Below are 26,410 nucleotides of genomic sequence, written 5' to 3'. Positions count from 1 at the left end.
TGAGCGCTAAGGGTTCACATCAAAGGCTGGCACCTGCTTTACTTCTGTATTTATTTATTTATTTATTAAGAAAAGCATCCAATTCCTGTTGCTTGTCAGCCCTGCGGCACTGCCAAGGCCACCAGTGCCACCACCGGCGTCACCTCCCAGCACAGGGCAGTGACCGTCCCCGCTGGGCAGAGCCCGTCCATGGGTGGGCTGGGGGCAGAAGGTGCCTTTCCTGGCGTTAAAAAGGGTAAACCAAGAAAAAAGGATAAAAGGAAGAAAAGCGACGGTTTCATCACCCAGCTTGCACCCTGACCTGCCATCCTCGTGGCCATGGCACGTCCCAGTGCTGCGCCGGCACCACTGGCAGGACTCCAGTCCCCCCATTTTTTTTTTTTCCTTATTTTCCCAAATTTTCCTTTTTTTTTTTTTTTTTCCCCCCAGTGGAAGCTGTGGGGTGCTGGGAGGGAAGCAGGGAAAGGCCGAGCGTTGCCGCAGCACTGCCCTGGTACCCGGCAAGCAGCATCCTCACCGCCACCAGCGTCCCGCGCCGTCCGGTGACCGGATCGTTAACGATTTACTTAATTGGGAACCGCCGCCTGGGGAAGGGACCGGCGGGGATGCCGCGGGGCCTCGGCACCCCTGGGACGCTCCTCGGTCGTGCTGTGCCCAAAACCCATCCCTAGACAATGCCCTCGCTGCGTTTGCTCCTCCAGACCACCAGCGCCGTCATCAGCAGGGTGACGAGGACGGGCACCAGGATGAAGGGGCAGAGGACGCCGTTGGGGGGGTCGTGCAGCGCCCGGCCGGACGGGGAGCAGTTCCTGAAGTAGTGGCTGTGCACGGCGACGAAGAACTCGTCCACCAGCCGGTTGGGCCAGTAGCAGGTGAGGTTCTCGGCCACGGCCGCCGTGCAGTTGGTCAGCTCCCCGTAGGTGCTGCAACACAGACAGGGGCACCGCGGTGGCACCGGGCGCCCCGTGGCGGCGATGCAGCTAGGTGCCAGAAGCAGGCTTCGTGCTACGGGGCGCTGCGGGCACATCGGTGAGACTGCAGGTAGCCAGATATAAAAATCTAAGCGTTTTTTTTTTTTTCTTTATTCCCATCTGGTTTTGCCTCTTTGAGCCCGCTTTTAGGTGTTGGTGCTGTCTAAAGCAGGAGGAAGGAGATGACTGGGATATACTTAGATATAATAACACACCTGTATTGGTGTTACTAGAAACTGCAGGGGGTCTGACCCAGTTAACGCTCTGACACCTTGAACAAAGCAAAAAACTTCACGAAAAGCCTCTCATCCTTCCAGCACGGCTGCCTGGAAGGAAAGTTGTTTCCATGAGGTTCAAATAACACCCGCTTTTAAAATGTCTGTATATGTAAAAACAGATATACAAATATGTACAGACGCATTTTTTTTTTTCCCCCATCCCAACTACTCACGCCTAATCCTAGAACAACAGAGCTAAAAATAAAATAATAACAACTATCTGATTAAAAACCTGCCTCTGGGGAAGAAATAGTTCACAGGCAACTTCCCAGCTGCTGGCTGCAGCCTCTGCATCTTAGGAGCCAAAGCATTTTCAGAGACCACAAGGAAAGAGTTAGCGGAGAACCAAATTAAAATATATATATATATATATATATTTATTTATTTATTTATTTATTTCATTTCTTCCACATTGTCTCCTAGACCCTTGGCCATCCATGGCCACAGGCTGACAGCCACCAACTGAGTCCAGCTGTGCTGTTCGGGGAGCTGCTCCTGCAAGTCCCGGCCACGAGGCAGGGACCTTCTCGCTAGGGATGCGCTACCAGCTACCAGCTCGGGACACCTCGAGCTCGCTGGGATGAACTACAGCACACAAAATCCCTCCAGCAGTGCAGGTGTGTGCCTTCCCACACCTGTCCTTGATCAGGGGCTGATCACAGGCCATGGACAGGTTCTCCAAGGGAAAAAAGTCTCCCTTGTAGCTCGTGGCATTTAGTGGGGTGCGGATGAGAAAGTAACCACCCTCACGGCTGTCAGAAGGGATGCCGAGCCCACGCAAGAGCAGCACTGTTGATGCCTGGGGCACAGCGTGCTCGGCCCACGCTGGTCACTGAAGCCAGCAACAAGAGCCACTGGGAGCAGAGCTGCCAGCACGGGTGCTCTGCATTCCCCTTGCTACCCATGTTCCTCCCCCTGGCTGATATCCCACCACCACGTCCACACTACCACGTCCCCACCTCCTCGCTCTGCTCACCAGCCCCAGCCCACGCTGGGCAAAGCCAGCTCAAGCTCCAGGAAGGGCAGGAAATATTGAGCTATTCCCAGTGTCCAGAGAGAGGTGGGGGCTTTGGGGGCTTCCATTTGTCCTGGAAAATACAGCTTGATTTATTTTCAAATATATATATAATTATATCTCTGCACTCTGCCCCAGGGAGGTAATCGAGGGATGATTTATGGTTTTAGGGGATCCAGATGCCAATGCCACTGCAAATCCCGAGCGATGCCCCTGCCCGCAGCGCTGACACTGGAGCAAGACGTATGGCACCACGAGGGTGCATCCCGAAGACCCCGGGAGCTGAGCAGAACCCTCGGGGTGTATTCTTAGCGGGGCAGGGTCGGGTGACAGCCTGGTGCCCTGGCCAGGACTGACGGACGCAGCTGTGGCAATAGAAAGCAGAGGAGTGACAGTGGCTTTGCCATCGGCCCCCTCCCGGGGACCCCAAGTGGGGTGGATTTGGGGTCCTGCGGGTTAACCCCAAAAAGAAGGCACTGCCCAATGGGAGAAGGGGATGGGGACAGCGACAGCACCCAAGGGAACGGCTCTGTCCTCTGTGCCCTCCCCTCCGGTGTTTGTGGACGTGGGTGAGCCCCCCCCGAGCCTCCTCTGCCCCAGCCTCCCCTCGCAGGGAAGTAGCTGCCAAGTCTGCCTCACAGGTGTATCCCCCCTAAATGCCACACGTGGGAAATCACAGCTCCAACCCCAGCGCCAGGGGGCACCCGTTAGGTAGAGGCAAAAACCTTCACACATTTCTCCTTCAGCTCTCCATCTCAGCCAGTTTCAAGCACCAAAATTCCTTGGTTTGGGGGAAGACACAGAGAGGACATGAGGCTCGAGGCAGGGGGTTTATTTCCATTTCTCCATCTCGTGCTCAGCAGAAGCAAAACCCTTCACTCTGAACCTGCAGCAGGCACCCAGCCCATGCCATCCCTACCTGGGCCATGCTCCTAACGCTGCTTTTCCTCACCCCAAGCCCTTACCCATGCAGGGCAGCTTGTCTACAGCTGTAGCTGAGTTATTTCTGCCTGATTTGCCAGCTGTCCTGAGGGCACGGGAGGATCAGAGGAATGTCATCTCTTAAACAACCCGAGGCTTGTGTTCCCACGGACTCACACAATCAAATTAAAGGCAGCAAGTTTATCAACATTTCCTCCAAGTGCCTTGGGGATAACAAGTTTAGCAGAGGCTATTTAGGAGGAGAACAGGACGTCAGAGGTAAAGAACAAGCTCCTTAATGCACCTGTGCTTCCTGAGCAGGTCCCAGCCACCATCCTGGGCAATGCCAGCAGCCCCGGGCTGCACAGAAAATGTGAGAGATGCCCAAATCCCCCCTGCTAATTTCCCTATAGAAAAAGCTGGGTAATGGTTAATGCCAGTCTCGCGAAGCCAAAGCCTCTTTGAGGAAGTGGAGTGTTTTCTGAGGTTTCTCGGGATCGAAGCATCTCCCACACTGCCTTCCCACTCCTCTTCTCCCCTCCATCTTACCACCAATAAAGGGGAAAGAAACCCAGGCTGTGCTTTTCCTAGGCTATATATATATATATACACACAAACATATGTATATATTTATGTTTATACATACATACAAATACAGATTTGAATTTGGCACAGGAGAAGGGGACTGAGCAGGAACTTAAGCGAAACCCTATACTTCTGTGCAAAACACTCGTGGCATACAGCCGCACCTGCTCACGGTTCCTAACTTCCCTCAACCCCTCGGTGCGTCGCAGGGGCTGGTTTTTGTGCACGGGGCTGGGGAACAGCCACGGCACGACAAAGAAAACAAGCACAAAGCATTTTTGAGCAACTTCAGGTAGGAAAGGGTTGAAGGTGTCTCACCATGCTGAGGCAGAGCATGGGGTCTTTTGAGATGAGTTTTAGGGTATTTTGGACTGAGTGGAAAACCTGAGTGCAAAACTAATCTCCCAAAAGCATGTGCATCAAGCGGTGAGTCACCAGAAGGGGCAGTGGAGCACCTGCTGCCTTACGAACAGATGGATCCCCAGCACGAAGCTGACAGCGAGAACTGTGAGCCCCTCCTGTTAAAACTTCACCTCTGGGCCTCGTGGTTTCCTCAGTGTACACGGACACACTGAGCAGGATGACTGCTGTCCTAACTTCTACGTACTGCACAGGTTGGCTAAAATGAAATCCTATTTAACCCCAGACTGGCTGAGGTGGGGAGGGACCCCATGGTCTGCCCACCCCAGCCCCGCTCCAGCAGGGACACCCTGAGCAGGGTGCCCAGCCCCACGTCCCGGCGCCTCCGGAAGCTCCCCAGGGATAAATTTACACCACTGCCCATCACCCTCGTGGCTGCAGGATGTCCTGACGTGGCAGCACCCGCGGTGCCCCCCGGGCACTTACCCCATGGTCTCGTCCCAGTCACACCACAGCCGCTGCCCGATGCCCTCCATGCTCAGCTTGAAGGGCCGGAGGCAGCGCTCGCGGATCTGCCGGCCGTACTCCGCCTCGTGGCACGCCGTCGCCGCGATGAAGTGGTGGGCTGAAAGACAGGCACGGGTCATGCGACGGCCCTGAGTCAGTTAGGCACACGACATCCTCTTGGGTAAGCCATAAATAAGAACAGATGCAGATTTATCCTCTGCTTGGCACTTCTTTGGGTTTAAACTCACATTGTTTTGGTTAAATGCAACAGTACAGACAGGTCGTTGCTGCTGCTGTGCAAAGGAGCCCTTAAAAATTGCCTGCAAGGTGCTGGGCTTACAAGCAAATATCCATCGTCACGTGGAGCACAGCGAAATTCCTGTCGCCTCTGGTCTAGCCTCGGGCTGCACCTCTCTGCCATGCAGCGGTTTGGGATCGGGGAGAAAAGGATGCTTCGTATGGGCTCAGAGACTTTGGGGCCAGAAGGCTGCGTGGCACGTGGAGAAAGGGCAGCAGGGAACGGCCATGAGCAGCCTGATCGGGGTCCCAGCCAGATCACATTACTGGACGAGTTTGTACGGTTTTGCCAGGAAAAATAACAGCAATGTTATGCAGGGAAGGGGGATCAGGCTGAAAGGAAAACCTTAGTAGGAATGATTTACCGAGGCTGGCTATAAATAATAGCTTGCTCTTGGCCCCAAAGTGCCTGCTAGTGCCTTTGCAGCTACTGGAGCACATTGCAGGCGAGCATCGCATACCAGCTCTATTTTTTGCTACGTGTGAATAGCTCTGCGCACAAGCTGGGGGGGGGGGGGAGGGTAGCTATTTTTATTTTATTTTTTTAACAAAAGAAATAATTAGCGCAGCATTTAGCCGCAGAAATGTTGGCAGTGATGGAAAGCCAGGGTGTTTTGGCAACTGAACACGGCCATCGTGCCAGCGCACCTTGCCACCCAGGCGATGCTCTCCGTGCACGGACTTGCTGAAGCCCCCAAATCCTTGATGCACAGTCCCACAGACCCTGAAAACCCTGATAAGAAGCCTCCTCTGAGCTGTCTTCGTGCTGGGGCTGGGAAACTGGTGCAGGGACGCATGGGGGCTCAGGAGTGATGGGTTACAACGAGCCCTGTGGGAGCGATGCTGACCGTGGGGTGGGGAAAGGGAGAACAGATTAAAACGCAGCCAGGCGAGCGGCCAAGGGGAACCAGGAGCTAAGGAGGAACCGGAGGCAGGCAGAGCCGAGTGAGACACGCGAAACAGAGAGAGAGGGATCGGGGAAGGTAAAGCCACCTGGCGAAATTCAAGAGCAACACGGCACGAGAAGGAAGAGAAGCAGAAGTCGGCTGCCCGCCGCCTCGCTCCTGCCCATGCCAATTAGCACGGAGGAGGCTGGAGCCAGGTCACTCGCTCGTACCAGCAAAACAGCTGTTATTAGAGAAGCCCAAGCGCTTCCTGACATCTGTTCCTGCACCGTGGCCACTTCCTGGAGGAAAACCCTAATTGGCATCTCCACCTTGGGCGGGGAGAGGAGAAACAACAGACCCTGGCTGCAGCACCTACTGCAAGCTGCATCTGTCCTGTATTCAGCACAGAAATGAGTCCTGCTGTTACAAAAAAGGGTCCCTCGCGGGCACGTTTGGTTTCTAACATAGTGAAGGGCTCTTCTCTTTCATACTTCAGGTAGAAAGGGCTGCAGAAGGAGCAAGTTCCAACAAATCCGGGGTGTTTATCTAACGAGGACTCGCGCCGCTGTTAATGAACGCACTCCCCGCGAAGGGTGGCTGATTGCCTGGTTGGAGGCATCACCGTAAGGAGCGCTAATTTGTCTTCTCACAGTGAACATCCCGGGAGCACCAGTCAAAAAGTGATTGGAGGAAAGGCTTTTTCGGGCATCCCAGGGCCTCTTGATTGCCGTGGGATTGATGTCCTGGGGAGTCCCAGCAAACACAGAAGCGGGGCTCAGCTGAGAGCTGCAAAAAAGGAGTCACTCGTGTCTCTTAGCCAAAAAAACTGTGCTGGCACTGAAGGACTACAAAAAGCTCACGAAAATTAAACAGATGAACTGAAACTGCTTCCATTGCACTGCTTACAGCTGGGGCTTGGGTCAAGAGCTGTGGTTTCCCTACCCCAGAAACAATTTGGTGGACACCTCCTCCTGTAGAGGAGCAGAGCTTTCTCTGCAAGAGGAGTTTTGCACGTCGGGTCACCATCCCCTCTGCATGACTCTTCAGGCTCTGGCCTTTTTCTCCTCGTTTTTCTGGGATCTTTTGGGCTCTTCCTGCTGGAACATGCTGCCTTTCTTTGAAAGCCTCCTCTCAGGGGAAACATCAGGGGTCCACTCTTTATTTTCATCCTCTAGCTAATCCAGCCACACTCGCCTGCCCAAAGCGCCCCAGGCAGGAACTTGTGGTGGCACTGAAAGCCCTTGAGGAGTCCTTCTGGAGGGTTTTTCTCTAAATAACCACAGCTTCTCTCCTTGGGAAGGATTTTGTCACGGAGAGGGCGGTCAGGCACTGGACGGGGCTGCCCAGGGAGGTGGTGGAGTCCCATCCCTGGAGGTATCTGAGGCGCAATGGGCTGCGTTTGCCACCACAAGGAGATGGCGCAGCCATCCTTGGGATCCTCCATCCAGCAGAGCCACTGGGGTGGAAGGCGAGGCGCCCGGGGAGGCGCCGGGCAGGGAGGAGGGCTTATTTACGGCAGGCAGTAACAGGAGAAGGTCAGATGGGAACAGGCGGATCCCCGACCATCGGGGTGTGCTCGGGGAAGGCTGAGCGGGCACGGTAATGCTGCGGGAAGATGGGGAGCTCCCCAACATCAGCAGCCACCAGTGGCTGGTTCTATGTATTTTATTTCATCTTGCAATGCTTGGGATAACCATGAAGCGAAAGCAAAAAACGGGACCGCCTCTGCTATTGAACGCTACCACGTTCATTTTATTTGCACGCTTCTTTACTCTCAGTTCACACAAACCTTCACAATTTATGTGCTTTTTTTTTTTTTAACCTGTGAGTGGCCACAGAATTACCCAGCTGCTCGAGTGGTTGGTACTTACAGAGGGAAATTTTCTTTTCGCATCCCAGGGATGCGGGGGCACCTCACTTTGAAGCTCAGGTTACAATACCACAAACCCACCAGGCTGTCAGAATAAAAACCTCAGACATCCATCTGGGTTTCACAATTATTCTGCTCAGCTGTAGGCCACATCTCTTGTCAGCGCTGGCTGGAAAACAGCAATCCTTTCATTTTCCTTTGTGCCACACACTGAAGGGGAATAACAGCTCCAAGGGCGCTGGATGAAGTCTCTGGCCTCGACACTGATTTAACACGTCGGACTGAAGGCAGCTCTAGGTTCTGGTGGGGAAGGATAACTCCAGGTCTCCGAAACAGGAAAATGATTCAGTTTTCTTGAACTGGACTTGAGAATAAACAAGGGAATGTTTGGGGATGACAGAAGGCTTCCAAAGCACCACATCACTGCAGGCTTCAGTTTCCCACCTGGCCTGGCAGGAGAAGCGTGATGTCCTTGTTGGGCGCTGGCGTCTGCCAAGCACCTTTCCAGGAAGGGGACTTATCCTGAATGTCCCTGGCCTCGGCACCACACAGGGCAGAACAGCAAATACTTCTCTTTCCAAAAAAAAAAAACCCTGATTTAGCATGTAAATAAAATGAAAACCAGCTGAAAAGGGGAGGGATGAATGAAAAAGCCAGGATGAATCAAAAGCCAGGCACCCCGAACACCGACTGCTGGCTGCCTACAGACCAAAACCTGGCATGAGCAGTTAGTTATAAAGATAATTACGTCCTTAATGAATAGCGTGGGTGTTTTAAAAATAATCCGCCTTGATTGAATTAATGGGGAGAAGCACAGGTTTTAGCCACGCACCGGGGATTCGGGGTTGGCATCGCCCACCCCTGGTTCCAGCCGGCTCCGACAATTATCGGCGCCGAGCACCTGCTCGCCGAGCCGATATTTCGGGTCCTTTATAGGCAATGTGTTGCATCCTTCTGCAGAACAAACTAAACAAACATAAAAATCCATCAGGGAGAAAAGCAACACAAATAGCTCTGGTGCCCTGTCTGCGTGCTCAACCCAGGCTGTGAAGCCAGACCACAACCTGTCGGTGAGCCACGTGCGCAGCCAGGGAGCAATTTATTTCACTTTTTCTCCATGAAGGTTTTTTTCCCCCTTCCAGGCGAATAACGTGCTTCCCTCCAGCCCACCCAGACAAAGCGCTGACATTTCTCCAACAAACGTTACCCAAAATGATATGGCAATGCAGGCGCAGGCAGCACCACGACCCAGAAGTGCCTGCAGCTCTCGGACCAGCTCCCGGCAGGGTTTAGGGGTCTCCCCGCAGGGTCCGCACGTACTTCAATCATTTTTCCGTGCTTGGAGGCCAAAACTCCCCGCGATGCACAGGAAGCCTCCTGTGTCTCCATCTCGGGTCCCAGCACACAGCAAAACATTGCAGTAACGCTGCAAACCTGCTTGGGTTTAACAAGTAACGTGGTTTTCTTGTTAACCCTCAGCTTAATGACCTCGACCCAGCTCCCAAGGCACTATTCCTGCTTCGTCCATCATCACCGGCAATAAGGAGGCTCCCTGTGAAACCCAGGGTTCATTTTCTGAGCAGCCTCAGCGGGGAGCCGCAGCCCCAAACCAGACAGAGTTTTACCATCAGTGGAAGCGGTTGCCTTGGGTCCCATCGGAGGGGACCAGGGTTATTTTCAGCCAAATCCTGATCACTACGGCTTCGTGAGGAGCCCGTAACCAGCTGCAAAGATGCCTAGAGCTTGAGCAACTGAAAAAAGGGATTTTATTTTTCTGTTTTTTTTTTTTTTTTTCACCTGGGAGGAAAGCTTAGCTCGGGTACCTCTGGGCAGGGTGTGGGTATCGTCCACCTGAGCATTCCCTGCTGGTGGCCCCAGGCCACCAGTGAATTTGGGATCCCAAATCTGGCTCTGTGCTGATGGGAAGGGACAAGGTACTGGGCGCAGGCTCAGTGCCCGCCACCAACAAGCCCTGCAAGGAACAAAGTGGCTTTTTTTTTTCTTTAACTAGTGCAGAACATGCTTAAAGAAAAAAAAAATTGCAGGAGGAGGACGCAGCGAAAGACAAACGCATCCGCCACTCAGCACCGGGATTAGCTGCCGTCTATCACGGCTAAGTGGCTCGCACGCAGGCAGATGTTGTGCCCCTACGTGAGGTGGAAAAAAGCAGCCCGGAGCACCGGCAGCTCCCGCTCTCATTGCCAAAAGTCGCAGCACTGAGGCACGGGGAGGAAGGTGCAGCGAAAGGACCAGCAATGCTCCCCTGCCACGGCCCCGGCGGTGCTCTCACAGAACCTCCCGGCCACCATTTCCTTCACCCTGGGCACTGCACGGGTCCCAGGGTGACGGGGACGGGGAGAGGTGGGTTCTGCTCTGGGTTTGGGGCTCGGGACCAACAAGGAGGATCACGGAAATAGGGCCAGGGCATCCCACCCACGATGGAGAAAGCATCAGCGGTGTGAGACACCTCTGCAGGAACAAGCCCGAGAGGCAGATTGGTAGAGAGAGGGGACAGGGACCGGGAAAAGCAGGGCAGAGAGAAATCCTAACTACTCGCCTGTTCCTTGCGGAGCAGCAGCAGCCAGAGAGCACTAGATAGTTAATTAGGGCGCTCAGAGAAGCCTGCTGCACAGCAAAGCTCCATGCATTATGCAGCGGGGTCGGAGGAGAAAACCCACACGGCGAGCAAAGGGAAAAGGAACTCATGCAGGAGCAGCAGCGCACCGACAGCGCATGGTTTCCCTTTAAACAACCTTAAATAAACACTCTTTCAATAAAAAGTAACCAAAGCACGACCCTCCCAAGCCTTGTGCTGCGTGCGTTCGGGTGACCAGCCCAACCCTCCACCTGTTGCACCTGAAGCCCTACAAACACCCGAGAGCCCCGCACACACCGTGCCCCTACGGACAGCGCGGTGGGTCCCAGCTGATCGCTTTTAGGAGCATCCCCGCGGAAGGAGGCAGAAGGGCAAAGCGGAGGGACGGAACCTCCGGAGGCTGATTTCCACCCCGGCAGCCAACCTCAGAGGATGGCTCTGGGCACATCTCGAGGCCGGTATTGCCCCGGTGGCTTGCCCCTGGCCTCCGCACCGCGGTGCCGGGGGCAGGCGCGCACCTACCGAGCACGAAGCAGAGGAAGCGGCGCGGCAGCGGGGCCATGCCCGGGCCCTTTCCCCGGCGGAGAGCGGCTGAGCCCGCCGAGGGGCCGCAGGAGGGAGAAGCCGGGGCTGGGAGAGCTGCCGAAGCGCGGGACGCGAAGGGCGGCGTTTGCTATTAATAACGCGGCGGAGCGAAGCCTCCAGCTGCTTTCAGAGAGAGAGGGGGGGGACAAAGCTCATCCCAGCCCCGCAGCTCGGGGCTGAAGGAGGAGGCTGGGGGTCGAAAGCATTAACGGCAGGAGTTCTGCTAAGGGAGGAGAGAGGCGAGGGCTGGAGGAAGGGAAACGGCAGCACAAGTTTTTAAAGAAGCGATTTTAACCTTTATTCACAGGTAAGAGAAGCTGCAGCAGCAAACGCGGGCAGGATCTAGAGCAGAGCACAGCAGAGGGACAGAGACGGACAAGGATGCAGCACCACAGCAGGGGCACGGTGTGGGTGCCTGCCCCTCACACCCACAATAATTCTCCTCCCCCCCTCACCCCACACATACACCTAAGCTGCCTCTCCTTTGTCTGCCAGGATTTAAAATCCAGACCTCTTCTCGTCTCCCCCACAAACCCAACAGATGGATACCCTCGGCGTTCCTGCTCCCCCTGCACCAACCCAGACCCAAAGGCTCAGGGAGCAGCAGTGGGGTGACACGCTGACTGCTGTACCACGCTATGGGGCACAGGAGGAGGAGGCAGAGGCCCAGCTCTGCTTACAGCAATAGAAGTGGAATAGGAAATAAAACAACAACAACAAAAAAAGCGGCCATATTCTGGAAGAGGAAAATCTAGGCTACAATATGATCCTGAAGGAAAGACGTGCCGTGCCAGGACGCGGAATGGTGCTGCAGCGAGGTCGGGCAGGGGATGCCTGCTCGCAAGTTGCTGCAGCACGGGTCTTGCATAACCACGGCCCTCAGCACCGCGAGCTCCAAAGCCTGCTTTGCTCCACGTCCTCACTGCCTCCCTCTCCTCCGGGTATTAGAAGGATACGTGACACCTCTGCAGCCCATTTAGAATATTATCAGGAAAGAACTTAAGTGTGCTGGCTATTTATTAACATCGTAGCAGCTACTGCCATGCCTAAAACGAAGTGGTGTGCAAGGGTTGTGTACTTCAGCACAGCAAAGTCCTGCTGTTATTACAGAAGTCTCACTGCACTGAAATGTGATTTCTTCAGCCTTAGAGAAACGTGCTGAGCACTTGAACCAACTGCAGAGAACAACAGAACTGGGAAGAATCATTTAATTTCTGCCCATAGAGAAAAAAAAACAACTGACCTCCAGGCTACATTCCCTCGAACAAGACTGCAAATCATGCAGTGATGCTACACAAGTTTTCATTAAGAGCTACTGAAATAAAACAAACGAAAAATACAGAATGATCCCAGAACAAGCTGGACTGCAAAAATCTTCCAAGTGAAGCGTTCAGTTCTTCACAATCAGAAAATCATCTACATAGAAAGAAAGAAAAAAGCAGGTAAGTCGTGCATGTGTATGCCTGAGCTGAAATAAATGGAGCATCAGCAATTTTAGTACCCCAGAAAACCACTAGAAGCTATACTGCTCTTGCCATGCAGTTCAGAACTTTGTATGCAGAAAAGGGAGGTTTCCTAGCTTTAAGAACCACCCAGAAGAAATTATTACAATAAAATAGAGGTCTTTGTGTAACGAATCACATTCAGTGGTGTTTTTTCTTTAGTTAACTGAGTTCAAAATGAAGCTGTCAAGTCATCATTTAGGAGTGAAGAGGCTCCATGCACTTCTTCATGTTGCTCAAAGCACTGTTTAGTTTTGTTTTGAGCATAAACCTAATTTCTCTCACCCTTTTCTAATGAAGCTACTCCTCCAAAGTTAACAGATATAAAAGATTTATAGTCATTTAAATGTCCAACTCTGACAAAGAAACACTAAAGAAGCTTGTATCATGCTTTACTTTAGGTCTGGATTTAAGTTATTACATAAAACAACCTATAATACAGCCTGACAAAGAAGCATTATCTGTATAACTCCAGATGCTTCATCATTTTTCAGGAACATAAGGCTCTGAGAGGTATTTCACAGTGGACACCCACCCTTCAGGAGAGCCTGAAGCCATACACACATGAGAATACTATAAATGAGCTTTTTAATAAATCATCATTTCTTAAACTTCGTATGTACTTGATTCTTACTAAGGGAAGATGAAGTTTTTTCCCCCCATTACTCACTACTGACTTGGCTATTTCACAGCACCCTCATTATGAACGTAAAAATTGTTACAGATCATCTCTTTCACAAAGCAATTGTTCCTACAATAGTATTTTTTTTCTGTTATGACTGTCAAGCCCACACACCATTTTAAAAATGACTTGACAAGGAAAGCACAATACATCTCAGGCTGTAAAAAACCTTACTAATTAAACACACTTTCAAACGTAACGCATTTTGGGGATGACCCTATGTCCGTATCTGTAACCCTGAGGAAGTCAGTCAGTAGAGCTGTAACTAATAACTTTGATTCACAGAGGCATCTGCAAAAGCTTACAGGGCAGCCAAACGTCAGACTAGCAAGCCTAGAGTATACTCGTTGTTTCAAAAGGAACTCAGCCACACGTGTGTTGGTTGAGATCCTTTCACCCTCTTCATCACTACGTGAGGTATAACCTTAAGCTGTATTTAAAATCCTGCTGAATGTCTCCAGATATTCAACGCAATCAGTCGTTCTGAAGTACTTCAGAATGATTATTCTGGGTATTACTTCCTAGAACTAGGACTGTGATAAATCAATGACCAAAAAAAGCCTATAAGCACCTATTTGTGCATTTAATGTGTCTAAGAAAGCATTTCTAGCTCAGGCTTCTGCTTCACCTTGTTGGGCAGAGTCACTCGCCTTTTCCATTATAGTTCTAGTGTGCAACACGCAAGTTAAGGCTGTGTTAAGGATTACTTGTGCGCTGCACTAGCACCCACACAGCACCTGACCCGGAGGATTTACTCTGACAAACAATGTTCAACAAGTGGGAACGACCCTTGGATATGTAAAACTATCAGCATAAATACTACTCAGCTTAGAAGGTACCGTATCAGTTAAAAATAAACTGATTCTTTCATATCCTTGAAATGGGAGCTTTGAGACCAAAATCAGAGCTTTCAAAATTTGGTGCAGTTTTGGGAAGAAAACACTGCAGACAACTAAGTATTGTGCAGCTGGACAGAGCGTGCTTGGGAGCACAGGTGATGCCAAAGCGTTTCTAACAACGTATGAAACAGCACAGGAAACCTGCACTGCTACTGCCTTCAGACAAGCAGAATACGAAGCTTTGTGGGAGACTGAAATGAGCATCAACTCAAGGATGTCTCCTAGAGGACACTAGGTATATATACACCCCTGCAGATCTGGGTTTTATTTCGGGTTTGTTTTTTTTTGGAGGAACTTGTCTCACCCACTATCTGCACAACCGCAAAATTTTTCCTGAGGAAGAGGTTCCCTGTTCACTTCTTCCCAAACTACTACTTGGGGGTTTTGCTTTTCTCCCCCCCAAGGATGGTTTTGAATGAGATGACAGATCCAACAGCTGCTTCCTATTTATTCCTGCCCCACTACCTCATCCTCGCTGGCCTAGTAAGCTGAGGCCCCTGCAGGCAGTCACACAGCACCCCCTCCCATCCCCCTGCTCTGACTGAAAGATTAAAATGAAAGCCTAAAAGAGACTCAGTGCAAATGGTCCACCCCAAAGAGACTTTACGCCCTAGTGACCACCCAACCCACCAGAAAGCCTGGGCTGGTTGATTAAGCCAGCAGAGAGCTGTTCACGGGGTGGCTGGAGCAGCTTCCTACCGCAGGAAGCAGGATCAGTGCTTGCAGGGGAGGCACACGGGGCACCAAGCCAACCGACCTCACGTAGCCACAGCTGGAGCTGTAACCTGCTGTGTTTTAGGAGTCGTGGCAGTGGGAGTTGGGAAGGCCCTTTCCTCTGCTTCTCCTAGGAAGCTGCAGCAAGCTGAACGTGCTGCAGCAGCCCCTGGTGTATCATCGTGCAAGATTTCCAGGCAACCCAGCAGAAGGAAAGGAATTACCTACAAAGTCCTTTAACATGCAAAAACTGTAAGACATGCAAACCTACTCTGTTCTATATCTAGATAAGACCTAAATCTCAAACATCAAAGATCATCAATTTTAAACCAAAACTGAGCCTAACTGGAATTTAAGAAATGCTACACACAAACTGGCCATTAGATGTCACCTTTGCCCAGAATATTTATGATGTTCCGCACTCAAAGTTTGCATAATAAAAACCCAACATACCAAGTTTTATGAAGTGCACAGAGCTAGCAAGCTCACCTATTTACAGATGTTCTGCAAAACAGTTAATCAGAAACTGTTGTTTCAGTGATTCATTTAGTTGTGTGTGTTTTTTTTTTAAACGCAGGCAGAGGTTTATGATAAACTCCTTCCTAATCTAGTCAGGCTGTACAGCTACACAACGTCCCCTGTTTGCATTTCTGCAGGCTGGAATACTCACTTATTTACGTCGCTTTCCCCCCTGCTACAGCTGGGCGTTGACTTCCTTAGGATTACAGAGGTCCTTTCTATAATAGAATTGATGGACAAGCCACTTAGGATACCTTTATTGTTCTTCCTCACCTCCAGCAGAGCATCCACAATTTTGTCTCTGTAGGAATAACAGCAATGACTGATTATTTTGTGCAATCCACTTAGCACTCTAATTAGTTATTGCAGATGTTGGATTCATTATAAACCAGGGTAGAACTGAAATACAAATACTCTCACCTACTAGCTTCTGGATGAATTTCTCGAAGTTTCTTCATTAATTTGGTAAAGCTGCTCAAGTTCAAGGTATTAGGAGAAATAAAGGCACCAAATGAATTAGTGGAGAAAGGAGCAGATGCTTTTTGCAGGGAATTGCCTCCAGTGACCTAGAATTGCATCAAAATCAGCAAAAAGTGAACAGGTTATGTATTGTACAAATTTTATGGCAGATTTTTACTACTAAGAAATATTTCTGTTATGGAAAAAGAAAAAATGAAGAAATACAGACTCAGATCAGTAAGTGTTTTAACATGAGCAGTCACGTTATCAGACCTGTAACTTAGAAATAAAACTGCACCACGTATTTATGGTAACTGGCATTCCTGCTGCGTTACGTTAGGTCCAGCTTTTATTTCCCAGAAGACTACAACTTGTGAAGTTCAATCCCCAAACACAACCTATCTATACAGTTTGTCAGAGCAACAACAGTTACTAATTTTGCCTCATCCTCCAAGGACCAACCAACATGAATGAACTAAAAGAAAATTTACATATGATACTTCTTTAGATTTACATTTAAAAATCCAACACCTTCTCCTCCAATGTCCCAGAATCTCCAATGTCCCTATGTCTTTTCTGTATAAAATCTGAAGGCATTTAAATAGAAAGCATTTCAAGTGAGAACTCAAAGAGGAGAAAAGCAAGATAAAAAATCCCGTGCAAATGCCTCGGTTCCCGGTTTAGGATTAAGAAAAAGGGGGACCATCACAACTTGATGCAGGAACAAGTGAACAGTGCTCTCACTCTTCTCCAGCATGACAGAAATTTACTACTGACACGTAACGTGCTTTCATATCCTAACATCACTCAATATATACTAAGGTAACATGTTACAGAGCTGTAAGTTTTAATGCTGTAGTCTGCCCCATAAAGGAGCCGCAGTAATCATTATTGAGCTTTCAATTAACTGCAAACAGAAAACGTACCGACTCTTCAACAGAGGATTTCGGACCAGAACACTTTGTTTCCAAAGGTGATTGGGTAGAGCAAGGAATTTTTAAGGCAGCTGTGGGAAGGAGAGGCGCCTTCTCAGAAGCAGAGGTGGTATCAGGAGCTTCCACTGAATTGGAAGCTGAACTGAGCGGTTTATCCTGATCCTTTCTTTGACTGTTGTTGACAGAGTGGAATTCACGCCACAGCTTCTTTTTAAGTATTTGGGAAACAGGACATTTGTTCTCTGATGAATCATTTACAAGCTCAACACTTATTGTTTTTCCTTTTATTTGTTTCTTGCTCATTTCCTCTACTGCTAACTTTGCTTCATTAGCATCTTTAAAGCCAAGAAATGCACATCTAGACACAAAATACAAATAGGAAACAAAGTAAAGCACATCTTAAGTTAAAATACAATGTTGATAAGAATGTCAATAGTACCAGGAACTGTAGCAGAGGGGTTGGACCTGATGACCTACAGAGATAACTTCCAACCTTAACCATTCTGTCAGTAAGAACACACCATAATGTTTCTGATCTTTTGAAACATTAACTGTATCTCAACAGAAAATTTCAGATTACTTAGCTTCTCTTAAGATAAGAAGCTGTCTGGAATTACAGATTTTTGTCAGCTTATCTGTATCTACGTTACTTACTGAAACAGAATAAAAATAAATTAATGAACAACTCCCTCTTCTCTCCCATGATCCATTTACTTCAACAGCAAAAATTCTGAAACAAGTAAAACTTTTATGTACCTGTGGTTACCAGAATCCACGCAGATAAGAATGTCAGAGATCTGGTATTTCCAGAAATGTGATCTTAAGTCACCCTACGAAAATACAAGCACATTTTGATTGCAAATGTATAATATGAAAATTCTGAAGAGAGGTAAGACGCTACTGCTATGTAACAAAAATGGGTGTACCTCTGACACTGAAGAACTTAGGCCACCAACACAAACAAAGGAGGACTTGTTCACACTTTCCATTATCTTTGCTTCTGGTAACAAACAGGAAAAAGCAAGTTGTTACTATTATTTCTATTATTATCTACTATTATCTACTATTATTATATTATTAGCGTTTAAGCTAACGTCTTCTCTGTAAGTTTCAGAAAACTTAGATAGAAAACCTTTTAAAAAAGTCAGTGAACGATAAGTATCTTCTAACAGAAAATGAAATATTGCCATGGAAATTTGAAGAGCTCAGTTTCTAAAGAGCTCTCTTCCTCATTCCCTGAGGCATGAAGAGGCGGACAAGGTAAGGTTTCTAGCTACAGTCAGAGAGAACGCTGGTTTGAACTAGCGGATCCCAATGCCTAAGCATGGATAGCATACTGTAAGTCCCCGCCACGGGGTGCACGAGCTCTCTGCTTTTACTGTTCTGGGCTTTGTAACCATGCCCCTCACCAGGACCCTTGGTTTCCTAACACGGACCTGTCCCAGATAACTCTCAAGAAGTCACTACGTAGAAGGATACAGAAAAGAAATATCCCCAGCTACATGGCTGGCTAAGCATTTACTAATTTGGATGTAACCACAGTAGGTAAAGTTTTTGAGGAAAAATGCGAATGAGAAGAGCTGTGAGACTATACAAGATTCACTGCAAGTCAGTGCAAAAAAGCATGAAAATCCAGCTGGCATTTTCTCCAAGTTCCTCACACTTTTAGAAAGCACACCAAGTATTCAAATATTAAATATCAACACCATTATTAGGTACGACAGCTTAAAGCACATGACCTCACCTCTTAAATCAACTGTGTCTTGTTTGTCTTGTTGCTTTTCCATTTCTTCAGGTATTACTGAAAATTCTGCTACTGCGAATTCCTCTTTAGCATCAAACCAATATTCATTCCTGTCTTCAGTTTTTACATAGCCTTAACAGTTCAAATAAATTTCAGTGTGTTAAAATTCAGAGCACAGTATTTCCTACGAATATCAAATTTCTGTGTTTAAGAGGATTCCAGCTACCTATGTTATTTGCCACTACAACTGGAAGAGGTTTCACTTACTTTCACACCAGGTTTTTTCTCACAATATAAGGTATGTTATATGGCTGATATATATGGACATTGAACTGTCCCTTCTGTGATGGAAAGCTTAACATTAGATGTTTTACACGGTTCTCCCCATCATGCCCCCCGCACAACTTAGCTAACAAGTCATGAAGTATTTGCACTAGAAGCAGCGAGCTCACCATGTTGCACATCCTGATCTTTACGCTGTCCTTGCAGTGTCTTGGAGGAAGAAGAGCCACTAGGCTGACCGCCGCCAGTTAAATACACAATCTGTGGATTGTCCTGTAAGTATGTTTCAGTTATAGCACAGAACTCGCACTTGATAATATGTTATGTTTTGGACATTCAGAATATTAATTAAACAGGTAAGTGTAAAAAAAAAAAAGTGAACCTACTGATTATCTTCTAAGAATCCCAAAGTTACCTTATTTTGGGAGGATGACCATGTGAACTGCATTTGCTATGACTGGCAGGGAAGCCCAACTTGAGCCCTAAAGACTTTAATTGCATTTGCATATACCTAAAGGAGCCTATGCTCAGCAACATAAATGTCAATGAAACTCAGTAAAGACAAAATCCCTACCACATCGACAGAAGTTCTGGTTTCTTGCAGTTTTAGAGCTTCAAAGTCTGCTTTCCTCATGCCTGAAACAGAACTGTAACAGAACCAAGAATCTAATACAAAATATGGCACAACAATTTTTAATTCTACAATGATACCGTGTACTCTGAAATACTGATTTAAGAATTTCCAGGCACAGAGTGAGAAAAGCTTGCAGTAAAATAAGATGTACTTTATAAGTCTTAGCGTAATTAGAAAGCCAAAGGTTTCAATACCTGTATTTTATAAAAGCATCGACTGCAATCTGAAACAAAGCTGTATTCTAGATTTAGGGTTTAGATTATTTTTTCTTTATACCTAGAATTTTAGTAATCAAAGTGCTGAACTGAGAACATGACCTGCACATTGAAAACTTTTTCTATAAAGACAGTACAAGTACCACTCCACAGTCTGCATATGAGAACAGTACAGAGTAGAACTTTTCTTAAAATAAAATCACTGTGCCCGAAGTGTTAAGGTAATCTTTCAGCTAAACAGTTTGGAGCAACAAGATGCATCCTGAAATAAGAAATCCTAAGTTCAACATCTTTTAAGGTCCGCTCCCATTTACTCTGACGTTTAGTACCATGAACAAAGACTGCTTACTCATAGCACAGGTCCTCGCTGAACAACTGTCAAAAGAAAAAAGATTTGTCTTAATTTTCTGGAAAAAAAAATATTACAATCAAAAAGCAGTAAAACATTACCTTGCATGGGACATAAGAAGAAGAGATTGGGAACAAGTTTATCTCAACTGACAGCGGTGGAAGTGCATTTAAAGGTATGCCCATTTTTATTTTCACTTTCATGCTGTTGTAATTCTTTTTTAGCTCTTCCAAAACCAACAAGAGAGATGAACCTAATTCAGTCTTAGCATAACCATTTCCATGGTATCTGCTAAAATATGCATAAGAAAAAAAAAAAAGATCAGACAAACATTTTATTCACTACTTAAAAAATTGCTTAAAGATTTTACAGCATTTAAAAATTCTACCTTTTTTTTTTTAACTGGTATCAATAACTCTGTTCATATTGATAAACATTAATTTCTTTTTTCCTCCTTTTTTTAATCTGCATTTCTAATGTCTTTCTTTGTACTCTGCCATTAAAAATTAATGAATTTATACTTCTGTGCAAGAGCCCGATGCTTTCAGCATCTAGAAGATGCTTCAGCTATTTTCCCTGGAGCAGACTAAGCACTACAATATCTAAGGCAGGACTTCTCGGTGGAATCCCAGGTGTGTTGCAGGACACATACTTCACCAGCTACAGACCCTTCAAACACCATTCCCTTCTTGCATCAACTCCCAGTTCTGCAGCCCTTCTCTTCCTCATTTACTACCTTGTCCCCAGTTCCCCCTCTGTGCATCTAGTCCACTCCAGGTTGTTCCTCCTGTACCCTTCCTCCTCTTTGGAAAGTCATTCCTGGAAACAAACTGTTTCTGTTGGGTCTGTGAAGGCCCTTCTTAAAGGCACTACAGGACAGATTAAATTTTAGGCTGAAAATGAGACTTGGCAGTTCTGAGAATGTAAACTCCTTCAGATAAAAATGATAGCTATTAAACACTATCAAAAAGTATGAATAAAATACATCCATAATACTTAGCAATTAATGCCTTTTAACCAAACTGTGTCCTTTTGAATGAAATACATTAAGGTACGTGCCTGCTAAAGCATACGTTTTCCTCCAAAGCCAGCTTGTAAACCTTGAAGCAGTGCTGATAGCACATCTGATAATGAGTGGTTAGAATCTGCAATTCTGCTTCAACAGCTCTCTGCAGTAGATTTTGACAGTAGCTTGACACAGAGTTCTTCACAGTTTGTTTGTCGAGGTGTACTGGCCTTTAAAATAACAATAAATAAAACCTTGAAGCATGTGAGTCAATTATAGGTTTGTCGTGTCTTATTTTGGGACAAGTAGCTTTCCAGAAGCTATTTCTGATACAATTTAAGGGAAAAAAAAAAAAAAAAAAAGAGAAAAATGGAATCAGTTCCTCCTATTCACTCCCCTGAAAAAAAATATGTTCTACAGCAGCTAGTGCAACAGCTTTCACACTCTACCTAGCCTTCACTGAGAGGCAGAAACTGCGCTAGTACCTTCACCATTTTTGTACAAATTGTGCGGTCACAAGAATGAAGAGAAACTTAGCAACTCTGCTCATCTACAGATGTACTTACTTTGTTTTCAGAGTCCCAGTATATCCATTTATTTACTGTTTTTCGAGCCACAAAGTATTTTATTGTATTATTTTGTTTTTAGCTTCACGGGGTACTTTAGGATGTAAAGTACCTCTGAGGGTCTGCGGTCTGAACCTCTGTTCAAAGCAGGACTAACTTCAAATTAGCTCAGGGTCTTATCTAGTCCGGCTTTGTTGTTGGGTTGGTTGTTTTTCTCAATCTCAGAGAAAGGAGGTTACCACCTCTCCAGTGCTGTGCCAACACTGTTCTCACCATAAAACCAAACAAGTAACCAAACCAACAGTTTCTCCCACCCACTTAGAACTTCTCTCACCACGACCGCTGGCTCCCACCCTTGCTTAGCAGAGATGCATTTTGGATTTGGCACCTCTTCATACCCCAGCACCAGACTGCCAAAGACCCCAGGGAGGTCCCTGCCTCCCCTCTGTGCTGACCAAGCCCAGCTCCCTCGGCCTCTCTCTCCTCCGTCCTGCACTCCCCACACCCCTCGGCGGGGGGGTCTCCCTGCTTTGCTGCTCCCTGGCTTGTTTAACACACCCCAAAGCTGGAGGAGCCTTTCCCAACACAACCCCACAGGCCCCAAATTCAGGATAAACCCTTCCTTATCGGTTGGCTGCGCTGCTGCCAACGCAACCCCAGGATATGCTCTGCCTTCTTTAGCATGTGTAGGAGCACTGCTGACTGGTACTTGACCTGTTCAGTGAGACTCCCAGCTCCTTTTCTGCCAGGCTGCCCCTTGGCCAGCCTGCAACCCAGCCCGTGCTGTTTGGTGCAGAGCTGCTCCGCTCGTACTGCGCAGCTGCCTTCATCTTCGTTCAGCTTCAGGTCTCCACCAGCTCATTCACCTCGGCTGGCCAGATACCTCTGGAAGGCAGCCCAGCAATCTTCTGCTGAGGTCAGTTTTGCCAAGTCGCAGACAGCCTTCCGATCTCAAAAAATCCAGGTCTTACCCAGCACCCAGAACGCTAAACCAAGAGCAGTTCACTACCCACCTGTCAGTGCTTGGCTTTAGATCCCCGCTACGCAACTCAGCTTTGGATTCCCACTGCTCCTAAATAAAAATCATTGAAAAGAAGTTACAGGTTAACATTTGGATAGACAAGTCCTGAGTAACTTTAGGTCGAAAAAACTACCTTCATTTGTGAACTTCTCTCAGCCGTTGCAGTATTGCCATCCGAGTGCTTTCCCAGCGTGTCATTAAGCTGTGAGCCAATGTCTTCCCCACTACCAGCTCCACAGGGCCCGTCCCTGTTGCACGCAGCGTCTGCGCAGGTTTCATGGTGCCACCCCGCAGGCCGGGATTTGTTCATCATTGTTATCTCTGTATTGACAGCCCTGGACACAAGATGGACCCGGGCGCTGGTACTCCTGCTGGTCGTAAAGCAAGCTCTGAAATCGGAGCTCGCATCGACAGCCTGGTTAACTTTGGAGTCGCTGGTGAGGTTTATCAGGTTTTTGCAGCACTCCGGTTCCAGGCTGAGAGAGCTGGCGCTCCTGCCAGACTGATCTGCAACTTCCACCCCAAACAAGCGACTCTCGGTGCTGCCAACCGCACATGCAAGAGGTTCCTCACAAGAATAAAAACTGCAGTCCCTTGTGCTTTTGCACAATTGCGTGGCTCTTGCAGGGGCCTTTCTTGGTGGCAGCAAAGGATTTTCTTGCTTCACTGCCATGCTGTGAACATGCCTGTCATTCTGCTCAGACACCTCTTTATTCGGGGCCACCAGGGCTGAATGTGTGCCATCAGCCAGGGGAGCATCTTTCACCTCTCCGTTTTCTAAACCATCACACATGAGCAGATTTGGATAAACCCTTTCCTTACCCCCACAAGCATGACTTTCAAGTATATTCCCATAAAGAACACTGTTACGTGCTGTATGCTCTTCCTTATGATCACAAGACGTGCTGCTGCAAACCAGCAGAGAGTCCTGAAGCAGCTGGGGAAGCTCTGGCACAGCTTCTTCCGTGTGGACCTGGTCCCCTACGCAGTACTCAGGGGCAGAACAATCTTCTACCACATCAACAGGACTTTGCTCCTTTGCAGCTCCACCACCTGGAACCTGATGAGCTGGATCCATCAGCTTTAGGGTTTGGATCCCTACAGTTTCCCACTGCTCAGAAAGCTCACCTGAGCTGTCCCTACCATCCGGTTCTTGCTCGTTAGCACTGACATACTCCAGCTGTGAATCTTCTTCACCTACATGGATCTGTCTGCAATCATCACACACGCCGCAAGTGGAACGCGTATCGCTGCAGACCCTTCCCAACGTACCAGATTCTTTCTTGCTTTCCTCTACCTGCGCACAGCAAACTCGCTTTCTCTTCTTATTGTACGTTTCAATATCTGCATCTAAAGATGAACTTAAGTAAGGTAAGCTTTCCTCTTGCAACTCTAAGTCTGAAACACTGGCACAATGTGCCTGGCCAAAACCAGAGACGTTAGCTCCCGCTGCAAGGTCTCTGATCAGAGTTTGCTGAGCTTTCTCAGAGTAAGAAAAGAGGTGAGAGGTCTGAACACAGCCCCGCATTTTGCTTTTAACGTCGCTGCTCTTTTGTAATTCCATGGTACAGATACTGGAGCCCTCCCTCCTCAGAAGTAATCCACACAGCTCACTTCACTGCAAGTTATCCAAGTCACCAGCTCGTCTCTTCCTATCAGTTTCTCACCTTAACAAAAATAAGAGAAGTTCAATACTCCATGGTGTATGAGAAGACAATGCTGTTTAAACAAAGATGTTAAACTATCCCTCTTATTATTCCCTATTCGAGTGCAGAATCAAGGAATTATGCGTTCTCAAGGACATCCAGAGCTCTATTAAGGCTCGTAAAAGAATTTGCTATCCTTTTGTCTATGATTTCAATTGAGTAAAAGCATCCTGACAGACCAAACAATCCTATTTTCTTACATTGCTAGGCAAAGTTTCCGTCCCCTTACCATCGAAGCATACCTTGGCTGCATCACCACAATCCCCGTAGATACCCACCGAGCTCTTTGTGTCACACACTAACTTTGTCACAGCACACAAGTTGTTTTGATGCATGTACTGACTCTGAAAACAAGGATGCAGACGTTACCCTGGATGCAGTGACCACAAACTGACCTCACATTATTCCTACCGATTTTGTATTTAGCCTGTAAGCATTCCTTGCCGCAGGAAGCTAACGCTTCTTGACCCACAACCAGGGTATTTACTGTAGGGATTATCCTGCAGACAAGGAGCTATGTACATTTTAAAAACTACTGAAGTGAGCAAACTAGTGAACTTAGAGCTCTGTGCCCCCTGAGAATTACAACCCCTCCAGGTGTTGGATAAGTGGGAAATGGAAGCATATTCCTTTTAATCCTGGGGAAACAAGAAGAAATGGCTACCTAGCATGGAACCGTACAAAAATTTAATAATCTTTAGACCCAGGAAGTGCAAGACATAAAGGAAAGCAGGTTTTTTTTTGGATCAGAATGCTTCTTTCTATGACAGAAGAAAGCTGGACAATTCACCAAAGTTTTTTTTTCCCACACTGCACTTGCAACACAACTAGTTTTATACCAAACATGTAGAAAAAGCAGAGAAAAAGCGCTGGGGGATAGAGTCACTCCTCTTGAAGTTTGTTTCTCACGAATGGTTGTCTCTGCCTTCACAAAAAATGCTTTTAACGAAGAAAGGGACATGTAGAGGTGACAGCTGTTTCCCAGGCATGCTTTCTGAACTATTTAAACAAAACATGTCTGTTTTATAATATGCAGCAAAAGGCAGCCTTGCCTGCAATGCTCCCCTCTCCCTGAGCAGGCAAGGCAGCCCAATGGGCACACAACCCGATCTTCATCTGCTTTCAAAAAACACCTCCTGTGGTGTGAGGCAGCGGCACATCTCCCAGAGGTACTTGCACTGCCCAGAAGGCAGCCAGGGAGGAGGCTGGAAGGAAACCAGAGGGCTTCCCTGCAACAAAATTGGCTTAGTTCTCCTATTTACAACACCGAGGATCACCATTAACACAGTGTTATTTTGAATACTAAAAATCTACAGAGGGGTTTAATGAGTGACCGGCAAAAGCCAAAATAAACCTTACCACAACCTTGTTATCCACTGGTGCAGTTACTTTTGTCTCTAAACCACTACCTTTCTCTTTACACAGGCAACCTTTGCTTGGAGCAACCACATGCGTGAAATCAGGTCTCACTGTAACACCACCAAAGCACACCCATACAGAAATTACCAAACACTACCACCGAAAACAGCCCCTCCCAACTTTCCCCTCAAAATTACGTGACAAAATCCCAAATCACGGCACTTCTCCTGCCTCAGGGAGCCCCACAGGGGTGCTCCTCAGCCCCAGCACCCTCAGTTGCCTCAGCACGCGCCCAACGGCCAACGGCCACCACTGCCCGCCCACGCCCGCCGCCCATTGGCTGCGGGGGAAGCTCCCGAGCTCCTGATTGGCCGAGGCGCGCCCCGCGGCCGGCGCCGAGCGCCGCCATTTCGCAGCGGGGGAAGCGGCGACGCGGCCCCGCCACCGCCTCATGGCGTCGCTTCTGGGGGGCAGGGGGAGCCGATGGAGCCCCGTCTCCTCAGTGGTTTTCCAAGGCTGGTGTTGGTCCTGGCTGCCCCAAGGCCTGAAGTAAACTTCCTTCCAGCCACATGTGTTATAAAGTTTTTATTCAAGTGTGCAAAATGCCCCTTAGCTGCCTAAAAACCACCACCAACCCCAAATCCAACAGCCCCATTTACCACGAATACTTTCAAGAGAGAATAAGTCCCGTTAACAACACCATTCAAGTTTCCCTCTGGTGAGATGCTTTTTCAAGGACTGATCTTCAAACATACTCAAAAAACAATAAAAATGTTTTGAGGCCTCCAACCATCTGCCCCCAAACCTCAATTACCTTCAAAAGAAAATCCCCCACCCTTACCCCCCAAGGGCACCCAGCTGTTACAAATGTTAATATTTTGGGGGTATGTTTTGCACCAGTGCCTCTTATCACACAGGCCCCTGCCTTCAGACAGTGAACAACCGG

The 26,410-nt window shown here is 48.0% G+C and overlaps 1 protein-coding gene across 1 annotated transcript; it reads right to left on the bottom strand.

Annotated features, from left to right (window-relative positions):
* Positions 1-37: 37 nt before the first annotated feature.
* On the bottom strand, positions 38-26,410 carry RBM44 (RNA binding motif protein 44). Its single transcript, XM_083840635.1, has 18 exons — positions 25,662-26,410; positions 22,533-24,066; positions 22,392-22,450; positions 20,866-21,042; positions 19,908-20,094; positions 19,807-19,832; positions 19,183-19,255; positions 18,779-18,881; positions 18,327-18,458; positions 17,509-17,582; positions 17,339-17,412; positions 16,574-16,940; positions 15,609-15,754; positions 15,340-15,489; positions 11,505-11,508; positions 10,810-10,960; positions 4,617-4,755; positions 38-923 (listed from the first exon to the last, which is right to left on the bottom strand). Exons 2-18 carry the CDS (start codon positions 23,961-23,963, stop codon positions 668-670), a joined length of 3,549 nt encoding a protein of 1,182 aa, XP_083696761.1. The 5' UTR covers positions 23,964-24,066; positions 25,662-26,410; the 3' UTR covers positions 38-667.

This window comes from Anser anser (assembly GCF_964211835.1).
Source record: "Anser anser genome assembly, chromosome: 6".
NCBI classification, from domain to species: domain Eukaryota; kingdom Metazoa; phylum Chordata; class Aves; order Anseriformes; family Anatidae; genus Anser; species Anser anser.
This window is presented reverse-complemented; position numbering and strand designations above follow the sequence as displayed.